At 33.7% G+C, this 19,015-nt stretch overlaps 1 protein-coding gene across 1 annotated transcript in view; it reads left to right on the plus strand.

The window, feature by feature from the left end:
* Positions 1–19,015, plus strand: part of LOC138715457 (probable methyltransferase TARBP1) — an 85,631-nt gene that overhangs the window by 8,317 nt on the left and 58,299 nt on the right. The window contains exons 3-4 of the mRNA XM_069848377.1: positions 12,991–13,062; positions 18,163–18,394. Coding sequence (XP_069704478.1) covers positions 12,991–13,062; positions 18,163–18,394 — 304 coding nt within the window. The remainder of the gene's footprint in view (positions 1–12,990; positions 13,063–18,162; positions 18,395–19,015) is intronic.

The raw sequence follows: 19,015 nt of genomic DNA on the forward strand, positions 1-19,015 counted from the left end.
TTTTCAATTTCAAAATTTCGTTGTTATTGCTACTTCGGTAGTTTTATTTTAAAACTAGCCATACCCATGCACTCCGCTGCACCCGTTAGAAATAAATATAAAGTAATTACATAATTAAAATAGGACGTTTGATCCAGGGAACATTCGTGTTTGATAGAAGGATAAATCGTTTAGTATGTTACTTAATTTAAATTATATTTAAAAAAATTAAAATGCGATCATTTTGATCCAGAGAGCACTCATTTGGTGCAATGACAATTCCTTGAACATGTTTCTTAATTGAGGGGCTTAGAACAAAAAGCAGGTAAGTGACAGAAACCTAGTTTTGAGGAAATTACAGTTAAAGTTCTACATACAATGGAATATTATACACTAGTTTGGTGAAATGATGCCCATATAGCAGCACTGCACAGTGTGATCACTTTCCTGATTTTATCCCAAAGAAACATCCTTTTGGGCTATGACAACACACACCTCATTTTTTTTTAATAATGTCACTTACCTGCTTTTGTTCCAAGCCCCTCAATTGTTATTACATGCAACCATAGTTTAATGAAGATTGACATAACATTTAGTTTTAATGTGTATACTTTATATTACTTGCTATATGTTTCCATTGAATTATGGTAATAACTTAATTTTAATCCTTGTTTTTTACATCTCCAGGAAATGGCGCTTGGCCCACTATGGTCTGAACCCTTCAAATAACTTAAATAGTGATATAGCATATATTATAGTGATATATAATTATATTTCTTTCTTTCGAAAATGTAAGAATTCCCGATCTCCTATGTACCATTGCCATGGAATGAATAAATGTGTTTTTTCTTCCTACTCAAAATTTTTATATTTTGCACATAGGAGATATTGCAGGAACAAAAACACTATAATCTGGGGTGGCGGTGAAATTGTATTGTATTGTTATTTTAAAAATCTTTAAAAGCTTTCGATATTACTTCATACAAACACAGAAACATTATCTGTAGGCTATGTTTAATAGCTTTCGATTGTTGTTGTCCAAGGCCCCTTATAGATGAAGTCATTTGTTTCCATTTCATTACAGGCCAATAGGTGGCATCGTTATTTTAATTTTAAAACTCATTTATCTCATTAAATATCAGTCCTATCAAAATTGTTCTTAGAATAAAACTTATCGGAAATCATTTTTAAAGGAACTTTTGTTATGTAACGTTTTTCACGAAAATCAATAAAAGGGAGATATTTCGATTTATTTAATTCAAGCCCCCTTATAACTCCCTTTTAAATAAAGTATTTTGAATGCCATATAGCCTAAAATCTAAGTTACAACGAACTTAATTTATATTCCAATTTTCATATAAATCAGTTCAGCCATTATCACGTGAAAAGATAACAAACATCCAGACAGACAGACAGACATACAAACAAAAAATTGTCAAAAAAGCTATTTTCGGTTTCAGGATGATTAATTATACATGTTAACACGAATTATTTTTGGAAAAGCGAAAATTACCAGAAAAATTTCGGCTACAGATTGATTATTAGTATAGATTACTGCGTGTATACACACGCACGCACACACACACACACACACACGTTTTTAAGGACACTGGGAAGTGATTTGGGGCCAAAAAATTCGAAGTTTCATTTTTCCCTTTAAAAAAATCCAGAAACCTTCGTTCAACAAGTAGGCCTATGCATTGTTTTTTTTCCCTGATTTCTTCATTTAAATACCTGAAAATGAGATTTTAAAGTGATGCTCTGGCTGCCACGCCCATTCTTATGTTTTTGTTTTTTGCCTTTCCCCGTAACTTGCGATTTTTTCAACTTCAGATAAGTTACACTTTTCTCAGAACTATTTAATATAGAAGACTTGATTTTTTTTGTGCATATGCAGTGTATGGAGAAATTAATGCGAGTTAACAATTTTAGCGAAGTTCTGATTATTCATTCAAATAAAAAGAAATTACATCTAAAAAATTAATTAAACGAGTTCACATAAATTAATATTATTATTTTAAAAAATAAATTTAAACGAATAGCTTACAAAATCTTTGATCTTAAATAAGATTTAGAAAAACAGAATAACAAATTTGAACAGATTGTGATTGGTAGTTTTTTTTTTTTTTTTTTTTTAAGAAATGTGTAGCCTACCTGTATGAATCGATGTGTGTTCTGCTATGATTTTGTGTATCATGAATTAATTAGCAATCAGAGCTATGATAATTACTCTACATTTTTTTTTACTTCAGACACATTTAATAAGAAAATAGTGTTGAATAAGTTGTACAGTAACATTTTCATGATCCTAGCTCAAAATGTATTGGAGATAGTTAATTTTGAAATTCTTGTTAACATTAAAAAATTTCCAGTGCCCTTAAGATATTAAACATGATAAGAATATTTTCAGATTCAAATTTCAGTGTTATACGGTTTTATATATATTTTAATACATGGTTTCGGTCCACACCTGTGGAGTAATGGCTAGCGCGTCTGGCCGCGAAACCAGGTGGCCCGGGTTCGATTCCTGGTCGGGGCAAGTTACCTGGTTGAGGTTTTTTCCGGGGTTTTTCCTCAACCCAATATGAGCAAATGCTGGGTAACTTTAGGTGCTGGACCCCGGACTCATTTCACCGGCATTATCACCTTCATCTCATTCAGATGCTAAATAACCTAAGATGTTGATAAAAAGGTAAAAGGTAAAGATATCCCCGTAACATGCCATGAAGGCACTTGGGGGGCATGGAGGTAGAGCCCCATGCTTTCCGTGACCTCGGCACTAGAATGAGATGGTGTGGTCGGCACCACGCTCTGACCGCCTTTTACCCCCCCGGGAAAGACCCGGTACTCAATTTTATAGGAGGCTGAGTGAACCTCGGGGCCGTTCTGAAAGTTTGGCAACGAGAAAAAATCCTGTCACCACCTGGGATCGAACCCCGGACCTTCCAGTCCGTAGTCAGCTGCTCTACCAACTGAGCTACCCGGCCACCTAAGATGTTGATAAAGCGTCGTAAAATAACGTACTGAAATTAAAATACATGGTTTCATTTATTTGTTGACATAAAAAATTGAAATTATGACAGTATTACATAAAAGTAAATTTCTTTTTGATTAATATGGATACTCCACGTTTTGCTTTGGAATTCATGGGAATTCCTGGGAGGTTGAAGAGAGGAGACCTAATACTACATGGATTCATGGAATAAAAAAAAACAATGAGGGAAAGAAGATTGGAGGAAGGACAGTGGTTTAACAGAGAAGATTGGAGAGAATGTTTAAAATTAATTTTCAAGAACTAGAATATTGGGAAGTGGAAGATGTGTACGCATTGTTAAACCAGTTTCAGATAGATGGATAATTTAAAAGTGCACCTTATTATTAAATTTCGCGAATAAAAGAGCAAGAATACCAGAAATTTGTTTAAAAACTTTAATCATGTTGTTTTTCGCATTATTATACTAATTCGCGTTCTTTTGCGATTCAGAAGTGCGTTTATTTATGTTATGTGAAGAAGATGTGTAAAGAAATGATGCAAAAGATTTGCAAAATGAAAACAATTCGCGTTATTGCGTCTCGCGAATCTCACAGATGTCTAGTCATAGAGCATATTATTATTTAACAAATCAGTATGACTTTAGCTTGTGTTTGTGATGATTGAGCAGAATTTAGAGACACGTACACCTGTATGAATTTTTTTAAAAGAAAAACCCACTAGGCAGAAAAAAAAGTGCTTGCTGAAGAGAAACTTGATACATAACTTATTGATTAGAGCGATCACTATGTAAATCTCTACGTAAATTATCTCAAATTCCTCACCATGAGAGCAACTAAGTTAACTGCATGTAAAGTTGTACAAATAACAGTAAGTGATTTATAGAATCACAGAGGTCAACTAAGCTTCAAGAATGTTGAAGGATTATGTGATCCAACATTGACATTCTTTTCAGAAGTGGTTACTTAAATTCTTACTCACTTGACACTGGATTAATAATAATGATAATAATAATAATAATAATAATAATAATAATAATAATAATAATAATAATAATAATAATATTTATTTCATTCCAAAGACTGTACAATGCAGCATAGGAAAATGTCATGTTAAGAAAAAACATTTAAATACCAGAAAAAGATTTACAAGTAAGCAATATGTTCATAAGTTACATACAAGGAAATAATCACATTTTATATCATATAGACAATTCTCATTAAAAGGTATACAGCTATATAGAGTTAAAATACTCGCCAATATTATATAGTGACAAGTCTATTAATTTATTTTTAATTTCATTCTTAAAAAGCCTCAAGCTTAAATGTCTAACATTGTCGGGTAAAACATTATATAACTTTTTACAAATCTCTACAAAGCTGCTATTAGTAGTAGTGTAGTTACATTGTCATTTTCTTAAATCATTTTTATGCCTTGTAGAATAGCTATGCACTGAGCTATTTGTAGTAAAATTATTAATATTTGTTTGCACATACATTAAACAACTTAAAATATACAAAGACGGTACAGTTAAAATTTCAAGTCTCCGAAATAAAGGTTTACAATGTGTACGGTTATAAACATTACAGATTATTCTTACTGCCCTCTTTTGTAGTTTCAGTAACTTTATTATTTTAGGATCATTACCCCAAATTATTATTCCATATGTCAGATGGCTATGGATATAAGCATAGTATACAGATTTTAGCTCTCAACACTAACATTTGTTTTTAATTTCCTTAACATAAAAATACCTTTGTTGAGTTTCTTAGATACTATGTAGATTGTATATGCACTCCTAAAAATTTGACCGATTCTTTACAATTGGTTCTATTGTTTAAGGAAAACTCTAAGTTCTGTATCTTCTCTTTGTTTAAGCAAAGAGAATTAGCTGAACACCAATCTTCTATTTTTTGGTTGATTGCATCAAGATATTAATAATTTTCAATTTATCATATCCATTAATTGTTATAGCAAGATCTTCCGCATATAAATATGACTATGTATTTGCCATCAATTATATAGAGTAAGTCATTTACATAAATAATTAATAAAATCGGTCCCAAAATGGAACCCTGTGGTACACCAATATTAGTAGTTGTGTATTGAGAAAAACTGTTACTAAAATATACCGTCTGTTGCCTATTGTTTAAATAATTCTTAAAAAATTTTAAAGCTAATTCACTAAAACCATAAAACTTAAATTTCATTAAAAGTATTTCATGAGAGATACTGTCAAATGCTTTTGACATGTCATGAAATCAACTTAAAACATGCATTTTTCCATTTTACAGATAACCTTCACCTAGTTCTCCAAGTACCATTAAATACATGATATTAAAATTGGTATGTGGCGTGTAGTGAGTGTTGCAAGAATTATGAATCTGATATTTTTTATGAAACCATCACTTCTGAATGGTACAGAAATGCTTGATCTTCTCTCTCCCCACAAGATCTAACCAATGCTGAATGATTACTTCTAGCAGGATAGACCCACATAGTCCAGAATTTTGTTCAAGCCGCGCTACAATTTTTTGAGTATCATATTATATTAGTTGCTGTTCGTTGGCCTCACGGTGTCTGTTCTAATTCTGTACTATTTTTATTTATGAGAAAATCGGAAGGTGAAAGTGTATGTATGCAAACAATCCACACATAGTAGAAGAGCTTAAAAGCATATTTGGGAGACCATTATGTCAGCATTTGAGGAACTACAGCATGTGTTGTTTTCAGAAGTGTGGAGGATTTTTATTAGACTCTGTGATACTTACCAAATTTTAAGAATCTCTCTTGAAACATTTCTGAAGCAGAATTAAAGTGCAAAGTAGTATAGCAGTTGATCAGGCACTGCCTACTGCAGATTTTGTTAGGTGGGAAGTAGAACCAGGCCACTATGTGATAAGACTACTCTTCATGTGTACATTATTAACATTGGATGTGTTGTGCGACCGTCACTTAGGTCGCACTGATTGCTAGCCGGATGGCTACTGCGTTCGTCTTCTGCTCTTCCTCGTCAGGATTTCTGACACCACCATTGTACACAACAATGGAAAACTACTTTTCGGGAATAACTGGAGCTCTCAGGATACTATAGGGAACTACATGACTACTAAACTAAGTCCGAAATGATTGCGTTATTGTAACACTACTGGATTTATTCTATATTTACACAAATGTACAAGCTTACTTACAGGGTATTTCGTCGGATGACGCCATGCCGCTTCTGGGTATCTCAAATTCACCTCTTACGGTCTTCTCCAAGTACCCAACTGCCTGACGCATCTCCTCTCCAACACTTTTTATGTTTCGGTACCCGCTTCCCGCCCGGGTTACCGACCACCCATCCACCAAGTGAGATGGTCTTAAAACACTTTTGACTTCACGTACTTACAAATATCGTCTTAATCAATCATTTCTTGCATTTAAATTTGATTTAGTGCATTATAGTGACAAGTCACTATAATGAAATTACGCGCAAGAAAAGAGTCCGAACAATGCGTGATATAATTTAACCAATTAAAATGCATGCTTTGTCCTACTGGACCAATGGGATTCGGCCAGCAACGATCTGAAGCGTAAGAATACTTTCGTTGTAGGCAGTGATTTTACCACACGCCCGAAAGACTGTCTATACTGCTGGCTAAGCATCTCAAGACCGTGTATTCCGCTGACACTGTTCCTGGTTCCAATTTAATAGTTACTTTGCTAGAAATAATACCTCTTCTAAACTTCGATAAGTAAAAATATTATTTGTGAGGATGGTAGGAAATGACTGCAGTGGACACCAGTCCTCTGCAGTCACATTATGTAATATGTAGTTAAAGAAAAAGGTTTTATGTGGTAGATTATCTGTTAATCTGAAGTGGTCGGTTATCATTGATAGCGGTAGTTCCAATGATGAATTCCTAGGCAAAGAGGCAGAAAGTAGCTAAATTTCATTGAGCTATCCTTAGCAAATAGACATTGAACAGTAGGCAGAAAATGTAATTCTTTTTAATTTTGCGGTATATAACTTTCATGAAATTAAAAATGTATTATATAGTTTTAGGGCATTACATGTAAGACTTTATTCACTTTTTCAGCAATAAAAATCATCTGTTCTATCCTATGTTGCAATTCTTTTAAATTGTACACTCCCCCTCCCCCCTCACAAATAAAAAATAATGTTGCTCCTGGTATAGATAGAATTAAGAATAATACTTTCAAAATTAATATCAAATATATATCAAAACCCATGGTTCGTATTTTTAACATATGTTTTTTTCAAGGTATATTCCCATATGTTTCGAAATGTGCCATAGTAATTCCAATATACAAATCTGGCGATAAAAATAATTTAAATAACTATAGACCTATATCTTTACTTCCAACATTTTCCAAATTGCTTGAAAAATGTTTAAAGAATAAGTTAATAAATTATTTAGAAAAACATAAAATCCTCTGTAAAGATCAGTTTGGTTTCCGCAATAATATTTCTACTGATGATGCTGTTATTAATGTTACTGGAAAAATTATCAATGAACTAGATATCGGAAATAAATGTTGGGTATTTTCTTGGATCTACAGAAAGCTTTTGACACTATCAATCAGTGGCGGTCGGTGACTTGAAATATAGGAGGTAGCATATTTTCGGTGACAGTACTTTCATACTGTAAACTTTCATAAAATTGCTCAAGCACTACAACTACGCTAAGTGGTTGTCGAGCACCATGCAGTTTGATTAGTAAATATCTTAATTACTTTACTTTAACAAAATTAGACTTAGGCCTATATGACTCACCTATTTGAAGAGAAAATCCATTCTCCTATCCTTCCTGGATGCAAATTTGTCAATAACTCTTTGGTTGAAATCAGGTATTTGCATAATAAGGTCTCGTTCCACAGAAAGCATGGCAAGAGCTGAAAGTCTTTCCTACGTCATTGTGTTGTGCTGAAATGTTTTTATTCTCTTCAGAGTAGAGAAACTCCGTTCTGCCTCGGATGTGGTCATGGGAATGGTGAGTAGTACTTTCAGGAGTTTTATACTTTCACTAAATGCTTCATTTAAGTTACTCTCATTTATGAAGTCAAACATGGAGAGTGCACCCGTAATTTTCCTAAACTCTTCTCTTTCGTATATAGCAGTCAACTCGGTACGGAGTTTCTTCATATCCAAAAAGTTATAATTAGTGTATGCTGTTTGTAGATGATTTTCAGGAAAAGCAGTACTATATTCTGAAAATCTATCCGGTAGAAATAGCATAGCTGCTGAAAGATGACCTTTGAATTCAAAACGGCTTTTAGCTTGTTGTACTATGATATCACAGATTTCTTTGGCCTCCTGATTTTTTTTTCTCGAGTTATCTTCAATCCTCCTTTTTTTTCACTGTATTCTCCTGCACAAAAGAAACTTCCACACTATCCCGGATGCTAGAAACTACATGCTCAAATGCTTGGATTTGTTTATGGAGATATGAAGGCTCGAAAATTCTCTTCTGAACCTGATCGAAAAGAATGTCAATATGAGGCATTATTCGATGGAAAAATGACAGCCAGAAAACAAAATTTCCATTTCTGAGAATCTCTTCGAAACCACAGGCTTGTGAAATGGTGGAAGGGTTTGATATTGTATTTTCATCCTGAATTGCCCTCATACAGTCAATAAGATCATGTCGGTATTCATATATGGTATTCACACTCCTTGATTGAAAGTTCCATCTAGTTGGAACAGATCTTGGTAGTCGTTTTTTCACTACTTCATCTAAAACTGCTGTGCGTTGTGGAGAAGATGAGAAAAATGTACAGAGGCCCTGAAGGTTAGCAAAAAATATTTTCACATTGCGATTCGCTGATGCGGCATTTTGCATGATCAGATTAAGCTGATGCGCATAGCAATGAACATAAGCTGCGTCTGGATAAGTTTGTTTGACCAATGCTTGAACACCACGTAATGAGCCACTCATGACTGAAGCACCATCATATGTTTGAGCGATCAGTTTCCTGGGACAAGCTCCTAAATGACGATCAAGCTCGTGTGTTATGCTTTTAGCCAAAGATGGTGCATCATGACCAGTAGGAACAATGAAATCCCAGAATCTCTCAACAGGCTTGTTGTTGTGGATATATCTGTAAATAACCACCATCTGAAATTTGTTGGAGACATCTGTTGTTTCATCTGCAATAATAGCTAGAAAGTCCGCAGTTTTATCTGCCGTGAAATCTCTTCATAACAGACTTCTAGCATAACCGTCAAAAGCTCGTTTTGAATGGTTTTTGACGTCCCCTTGAAAACTGTTGAATTTTCTAGGTGGGTCGTTAGAGAGTTGTCTAGCTCAGCACTGAAATTTATGAGACCACGAAATACACCTGGATTAGAAGACGAATCCGTTTCATCGTGACCTCTCAGTGCTAATTCAAAGGAGCCACAAAATCTAATACAATTGATGATGTTTAGCACGTATCTGTTATTGGCTACTTTCTGGTTGTGAAGTTCAATGTTTCTTCTATAGGCACCATCCAACTGAGCAGCAATATGTACATTTCCCATGAGGGCTAAACTAAGGACATTTTTTACGTGGGTTGACGATGACTTATGTTTCTTAACCCTTTCATTTAAATGATGCACATCAGTCATTCCTGTTTTAGTCCAAACTTCTTCGCCACCAAATAACACACACGGAAAACAAAATAGAGCATTCTTGACATCAGTGCTGCACAACCAGTCATGTTTTTCGAACATATTAGCGTTAAAAATTCTGTTTAAAGTCCTACCTTTCGTAGAAATTGTTTGCGAAAGCTTAATAGCAGGTGTTGGTCTACCAAGCCTTTTTATTTCTATTTTCACCTCTAATGACCTAGATGAAAATGGTTGTGAGTGTAAACTACTAACGGAATTCATTTCTGTACACTAGCAATTACTTACTCTCTTATAATCAACACTTTTAACAAGACAAGAGAAACTCACACAACACCCGAAGCATAAAACACGGTATAGCGTACCGTATAGCAATATGATCAAGGAGGTAGTGATTTCAAGGCGTGAAGCGATTGTATATACACGTCATAATCTGTCTGCTAGCGAAAGCCACGCCTCCAGAGTCTCTCCCTGCACCTGCCCCTATAGCACCCAAAGTCCCTTAGCAGACACAGAGTTAACAAGGCTAGTGCAGACGTACATACAAGTCCTCTACAGATAATAGGGGTATTTCTTATTATGTTTAAAAGAGTATGTAGGCATATTGGTAAGTCGTCACTGATTATTATACGCATTATTTACTTATAAAATTTCTGGGGATAGCGCTAACTTGCTACTCCCTTCTAGAGCCGCCACTGCTATCAATCATAATTTACTTTTGGACAAATTACATACTATTGGAGTTAGAGGCATAGTTTTAAAATTATTCCAATCATATTTTAGTAACAGAAGACAAATGATCAAAATTAAAAATCAATTTAGTGAATATAAACATATTGATATAGGTGTACCGCAAGGAGCAATTCTGGGAACAATTTTATTTCTAATATGTGTTAATGATTTGCTAAATATACATTTAGAAACATTTAATAGATCTATATATTCATATGCTGATGATATGGTAGGCTAGTTATGTTCAGTGGTGGTTCTTAGTAAGAAGCATATAGAAATGTTAATATAGGTGCTAATATTGTTAAAAAATGGCTTGATTCCAACTTCCTTTCTTTAAATATATCTAAATCAACATTAGTCCCTTTTTCGTTAACAATTGCCAATATTCAAAATTAAAAAAATAGCGATGAATATAGACTAATAATACACAGTGAAAATTGTTTAGATCCCTAAAGTTGTAAATGTCCACTATTAAAAGAAGCCACACATATGAAATATCTGGGTATAATTGATCAAAATTTAAAATGGCCTGATCACATTACTTATCTTTGTAAGAGGCTACTTAAAACAATTTATAAATTCGTTAATCTTCGATGCTACTTACCCATTAGAGTTCTACGAAATGTTTATTTGGCCATTTTTCAATCTATTATTCAATATGGCATTATTGTTTGGGGTGGAAGTACAAAAATTAATCTTAGTCCTTTAAATTTAATACAAAAACGAAGAATTAAAATTTATTTGAAGAAACGTTTTGATTATCCAACTAAATTAATTTATTCTGAATTTAATTATTTAATATTGAACAAATTTATAAATATACTTAATTAAAATTTTATCATAAAAATCGTAATAAGTTTATATTACAGGCACATAACCATGACACAAGACGAAATAATAATTCAACATTATTAGAACCTAAATGTTTCGCATCTGCTGATCTAAAGCATAGCATTAATTTTGGCTCTCGGTTGTATAATTCTTTAGCTAAATTACATCTAGAACTTCTAACATGTAACTCACTAACATATAAGAAGAAAATTAGAAATGAGTTAATGTCGTCAATTTGATTAAATAAATTTATAGCCCATGGGTGTGAATTAATTAGCCTATATTATATTTGTATTCTATAATTTCGGAATATATATTTTTCATAAATTGTCCTACTTTATTCACGTACAATATTATTCTTCTCTATGTTAATATTATATTATATACTTTCATTGTAACTGTACTTTTTTAATTTTAGTTCCTATTTTATTTTATTTTATTTTATTTTATTTTCTACATTTCTCATATAATTTCATTGCAGCTGTAATTTTAATTTTAGTTCCTATTTTATTTTATTTTCTATAATCGTCTTATATTAATAGAGCTGAACTGTGACCGAACACGAGCACTACTCATTCGATCCTCATATTTTGTTAATATTATTGTATTGTACAGTAGAAAGTTTGTTTCTTTATAATGAATTTGCTGAGCCAGTCTGGTGATGACATTGCAAGTGACCACTTAAGTTGACGTGTGTTAATGTTTACATCATGATTGTTTCTAAATGAAGCATGGAATATTAGATATCTGTGTATTCCCATGCCCATGCTTCCATTTCCTCTTCCATGTAAGTCAAGTGAAATCAACGCTATTAATAAATTCCATGTAAAACATTAAAAACATTTTTTCTCTTGGACCTCATCACTAAACTTCTACCTGAAGACCAATACAATATTGAAAACACAACAGTATTTGTTAGTTATGAGGACATAATATTGTAACCTGACATGAGGGACTATATGAGTCAGAAAGGTGAGGGATAGTGATGTTCTGATTGCTCTTTCGAGTGGAACTTCATGGAAGGAGTTTGATGTTCCGTCAGTCAGGATCTATTTTCAGGCTGCTTGTAGATCAGTACGGAATCATCATGTTCAAAAGGTCTTATGAATGATGGTAAACTAATGTGTCGTAAGAGGAAAGCCAGATATGTTAGCAGAAGTAGGAGTTAGAAACATGTTTCTTTTGTTTTTCCTACTTAATTGAGATGACAAATAGCATTGAAATGTGCGTTCCAGTTAACCAAGATCTTAAATAGTTTTCAGTCGAAATAAAAATAATATTTTTTTATCAGAATATCTTTTAATTGCTGGAAAGATTACTTAATTTTAGAATATTGTAGTAAATTCACGACATAGGTCTACATAAAAGAATTTCAAAGAATTTCCAAATGTGTCTGCAACATTGTTACTAGGTAAGAATCGTACATTGAAGGCCAGAATGTTTTATTTTTTATTCTAATATTTCATCTTGATGTTCATGATTTTTACTTTACCCTTTAATGTATTTACATATTACTTATATACTACTTCTGGCTGTTACTGATAACACATTGCTATAACTAACATATAAAGGTGTAACATGCTATGAATACCTCCCAATTTTTGTATTTGTGAACTCTAGCTAGCCTTTTACAGTATAATGTAGTACAAAGAAAATGCATTGATATTCATATTAGCACATTCAAATACATCAGAATCACCGTGTTTTGAGTCAGGGAGAATTTAAGTTTTGTACAATGTTGTTAGAGTTTACAGTGTAAGATTTTTCGAAGAGATTATTGAAATACATTTTATTTTGCTATATGGATGTTAAATATGACATTAAATATAATTTGTTACTGCAGGGTTATCACAGAAACATGCAAGTATATTGCTTCGCTTGGAGAGAAGTGTTCCATAAACCAACTAGCTACCAAGTAAGTTCTTAATAAGTCTACATACAGTAGAACCTCTTTTTAAAGAATCTCTGAGTGATTACTTTCTCTGTTTCCTCCCCCCCCTTAAATAGGGGTTTTCCTAAAAACGGATTTTACACAAAATGGGAAGGAAAGGCTAAAATAACTATACTCAGCACATTTTGAACTAGCAGATCAAGGTCAAGCAATGGACTGCATTTGCCATGTGTGCTTACCTCTAATCCTGGATCATTCTCCGCAACTAAAGTCAGCTGGGATTACCAGTGCTTCAATTCACAGTTCAGTTCATTGACTCGTGCGTGGTTTGTACGTTACCTTGATCTGCCAGTTCAAAATGTGCTAAGTATAGTACTAACATGTGTATTATATACTAGACTAATCATTTAATTAGGTCTACAATTGTTATTCATAGTACTACAGTGGAATCCCTCGTATCCAGCACCCAGATATCTGGCAATTCTAAAACAACGACACTTTTGAATAAGGAAAATAAAAATAAAAATATGAGGGAAAGTCAGTAAATAAATTACAAATTGATGTAGTGACCTACATTTTTGAATAAGGCACCTGGATCTACCACCACTAGATTGCCGTATTATTAATGTTCACACAATCACTGCATAAGATAAACAAAAAAATGGCCATCTAGATCACTAGAAGTGAAGCCGGAAGTCACCATTTTTAAAGCTGACAATTGTGTTCACTCCACAGAATTCTGTTATATGCCATTAGAGATGTGCCTCTTTCGGGTGCACAAATATCAATCAGGTGAATAAAATGTACTTTCTTGCCTGCCCGACAAATGGCGGAACAGTTAATTCACGACCTCAGCCTCTTTTCGAGATAGCCAGTTAAGTGATCTAGGTAGGTTTGGGAACAGTACTTGCAAGATTGCGGCATCTCCGAACAAGCATATCAATTATGTATTTAAATAAGCTATAAAATATTTTCCAATTAACTGGCAAATTCGGTTATCCGGCACTGGCTTTGTCCCATAGTTGTCGGATACAAGGGATTTTACTGTATCGTGTGTTATATACCAAACATTGTAATCATTTAGGAATATATACTGTATTTACTTTCATGTGTTAAAATTAGGTACCTTGTTGACTAGTTTCAACCTGTTGTAGGTTATCTTCAGAACTGGTTGTTACTGGTTTTCGCGCTTTCTGATTGTGCTTCCTGTGGGGGTGTGTTTATGTAGTGTAATGTGGAGTCAAATAGTGTGTGTGTTCTGAAATTGAGTTGTGTGTTGAGGATATCATGAGGGTGTGTTTTTGTGTGTCTGTATACTTCGTATTGTTGTAGTGTGTTTAGTTTCTGGTTTTTTGGTTGAATGAGTAGAATTTCCATGTCTGTATTTATGTTGCTATAGGTGTAGTGTGCATTTGTGATGTGTTCTGCGTATGTAGAAGTGTTTTGCGATTTTGTCCTGGCTGTGATGTGTTCTTTGTAACGTGTTTGAAATGATCTGCCTGTCTGTCCTATGTAGAAGTTGTTGCAGGTGTATACAGGCATATACAAATTCACATGGATTTATATGCACTAAAAGTTAAGAATGACACCTAGTGTGGTTAAGTGGACATGATGTCTGTTAGGATGGTTTTTCAACCTGGTTCACAGTACTCCGAAACGTAACAATGGAGAACTTAGCCATAAGGAGTAGACAATGCATCTTGTAGACTATGCACTGCTTGGTAAGTGGTGGTTAGGAGGATTAAAGTCTGTTAACAGTCCCAAAGAGAAATACTGAATTACAAGAATGACATCTAAAAAGACTGAGGACATGGTTTGTATAATTATAAACTATACAGAGTAACAGTATTAACTTTTAGTATATATGAATCCAGGCTTAAACTTTTAATTATTATCATGCCAATATTAATTTCTTTTATATCCGTGTGCTCATGCATGTACATGCCTTTTATTTCTGTCATCACATTATCTCTAAATCTGTTAACTTTGTCCTGGAAATTCTCCTTTCTGAAAAGACTAGCAGGAAATAAATGGGGTTGCTCTAGAAATACTTTGAACACTACATAGAAAATGTTTATACAGCCAGTGCTGACATACTGCGGAGAAATTTTAATTACTTCACCTTTCGTAAACGAAATAGAACGTGTTCAAAACCAAGCTCTCAGGGGCTCATTACTGGTGGAATCAAAACAACGCCAATAGATTCTATGAGATTCCTCACTAATATTAACAGCATCAAAATGACAATAGAAGAAAAAGCACTGATTCAATATGAAAAACTTATCAGATTACCAGGAAACAATTGGCATTCATACAGTCCTCTCCGTAGATTAAAAACTCAAAAAAAGTTTCATAACCTTGGCTCAAGAATTAAAACAGAAAATCAACATCCCGAATTTAAAAGAGAACTTACAAATTAAACCAAACCCATTAACTCTATTAAATATAGAGTATAATCTAAATTTAACCCAAGAAATACTGAAATCAGAAGTAAACACTGAAATAATGAAACAATTGTCTTTAGAGACAATTAATATTAGGTACCCTCACAAAACTGGCTTCATTTATACACCGACGGATCCTTGATCTCCAGAGAACAAGGTGCCAGTGCAGGTGTTACGTGCTGTCTCTTCTCACTTTATAGATCTCTTGGATATGGAACAACAAGTTTTGATGGAGAAATCACTGCAATAAGTGAAAGTCTCAGGAATCTTCTCTGCCACATCAATAAATTTAAAAATGCAGTTATATTGTCAGACTCGAAAGCAGCTATTCTATCAATCGTCTCCAAACACACACCTTCATCTCAAATAGCAGAAATAAATAAAATGCTCTCTCAACTAATAACACTCAATAAAAGAATTGTATTCCAATGGATACCATCCCATTGTGGAATCCTGGGAAACGAGAATGTGGATGCTTTAGCAAAGAAGGGCAGCACTGCTACTTACAGACCTGTTACTAAATCTATGTATTACTCTGTGAAAAGATTTATTAAATCTACATACTTAAGACTTCAACAAACAAAATTTGATAATACAATCTCAAGGGAAAAAATGGAACTCTCTGCATCATAATCCACAGTTAATTCCCGATTTACCACGCAAATCGTCTGTAGCTGCATTTACATTGGCAACAAGCCATGACTGTTAGGCCAAGCATCTGCATAGAATTGGAATATATCAGTTTCCTAACTATCCATTGTGCAACTCAAATCAAGAAATGGATTCAGAACATCTCAAAATCTGTGCGTCAGTGGCTAACCATGACAATATCTTTGAAAAATATTGGAGTGCAAGAGGTCAAATGCCTGGCATTAGAAAAGAACAACAACAACTTTGTCCTGGAAAAAGATATGGACGTGGTTGTGATTTTGTATTCTCTTCCATCCATAGATTTTGCTAATCAGTATGACCAAATTCTGTGTAAGTTGCCTGCCAAGTAAAAATCGCTAAAAGTAGGATTGAACACCCTGGCATGCGGTTTCAGTGAGAGAATGACGGGGAAGTGAGGGGATGTTATATGGCTGTTATACATAGTGAAGTTGCTAGAACGAACTTGTAGCAATAGCAGAGGCAGGAGTGAAAGTTCCTACTGTACCGCTGGGCGACGATTGCACCCTCCAGCTCTTTCTACTCAGTCCCTCTCTCTCTTTATCATTCATATAGCTAGGGATGTGATTTTGTAATGATTATTATACCTCTATTTCGATGCTTATTTTGTCATGCATGATATTTGTTATACAGGGTGATTCAGATCACCTGTAACAGTCATTTATTTCGGAAACTAATGCATGAAAATTTTCGAGACAAAAATATTTATAACTAAACCACATGTGAACTTTCACTTGAGCTTGATTTCATCAATCAGCTCTAACAGGAAGTAGGGTCAGTGGTGTATCATTTTAAAATTTCAAATAGGAGTCTGGGTCAAATAGGGTACTATTTGATAGAGCTCTTCAAAACAAACAACTTTCATAGGAAACGTTTTTATTAATTCCTACTCTTTCAATGAGAAAATGTACGAAAAGGCAATGGGTGATTCAGACCACCCGTAAGTAATTTATTTCGGAAACTAGTGCATGAAAATTTTCGAGACAAAAATATTTAGAACTAAACCACATGTGAACTTTCACTAGAACTTGATTTCATCAATCAGCTCTAACAGGAAGTAGGTTCAGTGGCGTATCACTTTAAAATTTCAAATGAGAGTCGGGTCAAATAAGGCACCATTTGATAGAGCTTTACAAAACGAACAACTTCCATAGGAAACATTTTTATTATTTCCTACTCTGCCAGTCATTTGACCACGCCGAAATATTAGAAGTCACTGACAGTGTTAGAAGAAAAGTACAGGTGTGTGCTGCTCAGAATGGCAGATAGTTTGAAAATTTGTAAAAGAATTATTGGAATTGTCCAGCCTTTCAGTAACATGTCACATTAATTGTCTAGTCTACATTTTCGTCTTGTAACATTTCTCAATATTGATGGCATTGTTTTTGTACGTTTTCTCATTGAAAGAATATGAATTGGTAAAAACGTTTCCTATGAAAGTTGTTTGCTTTGAAGAGCTCTATCAAATGGTACCTTATTTAACCCCGACTCCCATTTGAAATTTTAAAGTGATACGCCACTGACCCTACTTCCTGTTAGAGCTGATTGATGAAATCAAGCTCAAGTGAAAGTTCACATGTGGTTTAGTTATAAATATTTTTGTCTCGAAAATTGTCATGCACTAGTTTCCAAAATAAATTACTGTTACAGGTGGTCTGAATCACTCTGTATAATAATGTAATACTTCTGTATTATGGAAATTAATTTAATAGATTTTAATTGGTCATTTAAGCATACGAAATAAACAAATATGCTTAAGAAATTAGATACCAAATTAAGAACATGTCTCTTGTCTTTATGAAAATGTAAATACTCATGTCTCAATGGTGGAATTCAAGTGCAGTAATATTATGTACATTTTTATATGTAGTGAAGTGCTGATATTGAGTTATTGAAAGGTTTATGTTGGTGCCTGGAACATGCTATAGTGTACGTTACATAGTCTTGTTACGAATACATTTTTGTTGCCATAATACTGTATTATACCATTGATGGAATGGATCTGTTTCAGCAACTGCCATGTGGATAGTGAAGTGCGAGCACGTGCTGTTCAGTTGTTACTGACTATATTGCATGGGACCAGCAGGAGCCATTACTTTATCAGAACATTAATGGAGGAACTGATAGAGAAGGACAGAGTTGAATCTTTGTGCAAAAGTCGTTACTATAGTAACTCAAAACTCCACCGTCTTAAACACAGAGTGTTGCAGAGCATTCTTCTTCTTGAGCCTTTCTTAGATTTGGTAAGTACCGATTTGCTGTTGACAGTGACACACAGCTAGGATGACCATAATTATGCCATCCTGAAACGAGATATTTCTGTAATCTGTTCACAATCATTAAGGGGAAAAGGTTGCGTCAAAACCTACAAGATAGGCCTATTTATCTATTGAAAATCAAGTCATTATTCCTTGACAATTGAGAACAGCTACAAACTTTATTGTTTTGTGCTTGTAGACCAGTCACATTTGTCAAACATTTCTATATAATTATATATATATATATATATATATATATATATATATATATATATATGAATTTCTGATTAAATAGTCATGAAAATCACTTGCAAGTATAATCCTTAAAGAATGTAACCAGGATGTTTGTAATGGTTCTGATAACCAGTCTATTTTTCTCATCTGACCACTGCACTAATATATGAACTAAATACACACTCAACATTAGTGTTATGAGCAGATATGGCAAAAAAAAAAAAAGATTGTGCTACATGAAGGGTTTCCTTGTACTTTTCATTAGTATGACAAAAATTTCAAAATACTTTTCATGAGACGACAAAGCATTCTTCCAACTTTTGTGATCAGCTTCTACTTTGTTTTTGATAAAAGCTTTTACATGCGCTATTT

Source organism: Periplaneta americana, chromosome 15 (assembly GCF_040183065.1).
Source record: "Periplaneta americana isolate PAMFEO1 chromosome 15, P.americana_PAMFEO1_priV1, whole genome shotgun sequence".
NCBI classification, from domain to species: Eukaryota; Metazoa; Arthropoda; class Insecta; order Blattodea; family Blattidae; genus Periplaneta; species Periplaneta americana.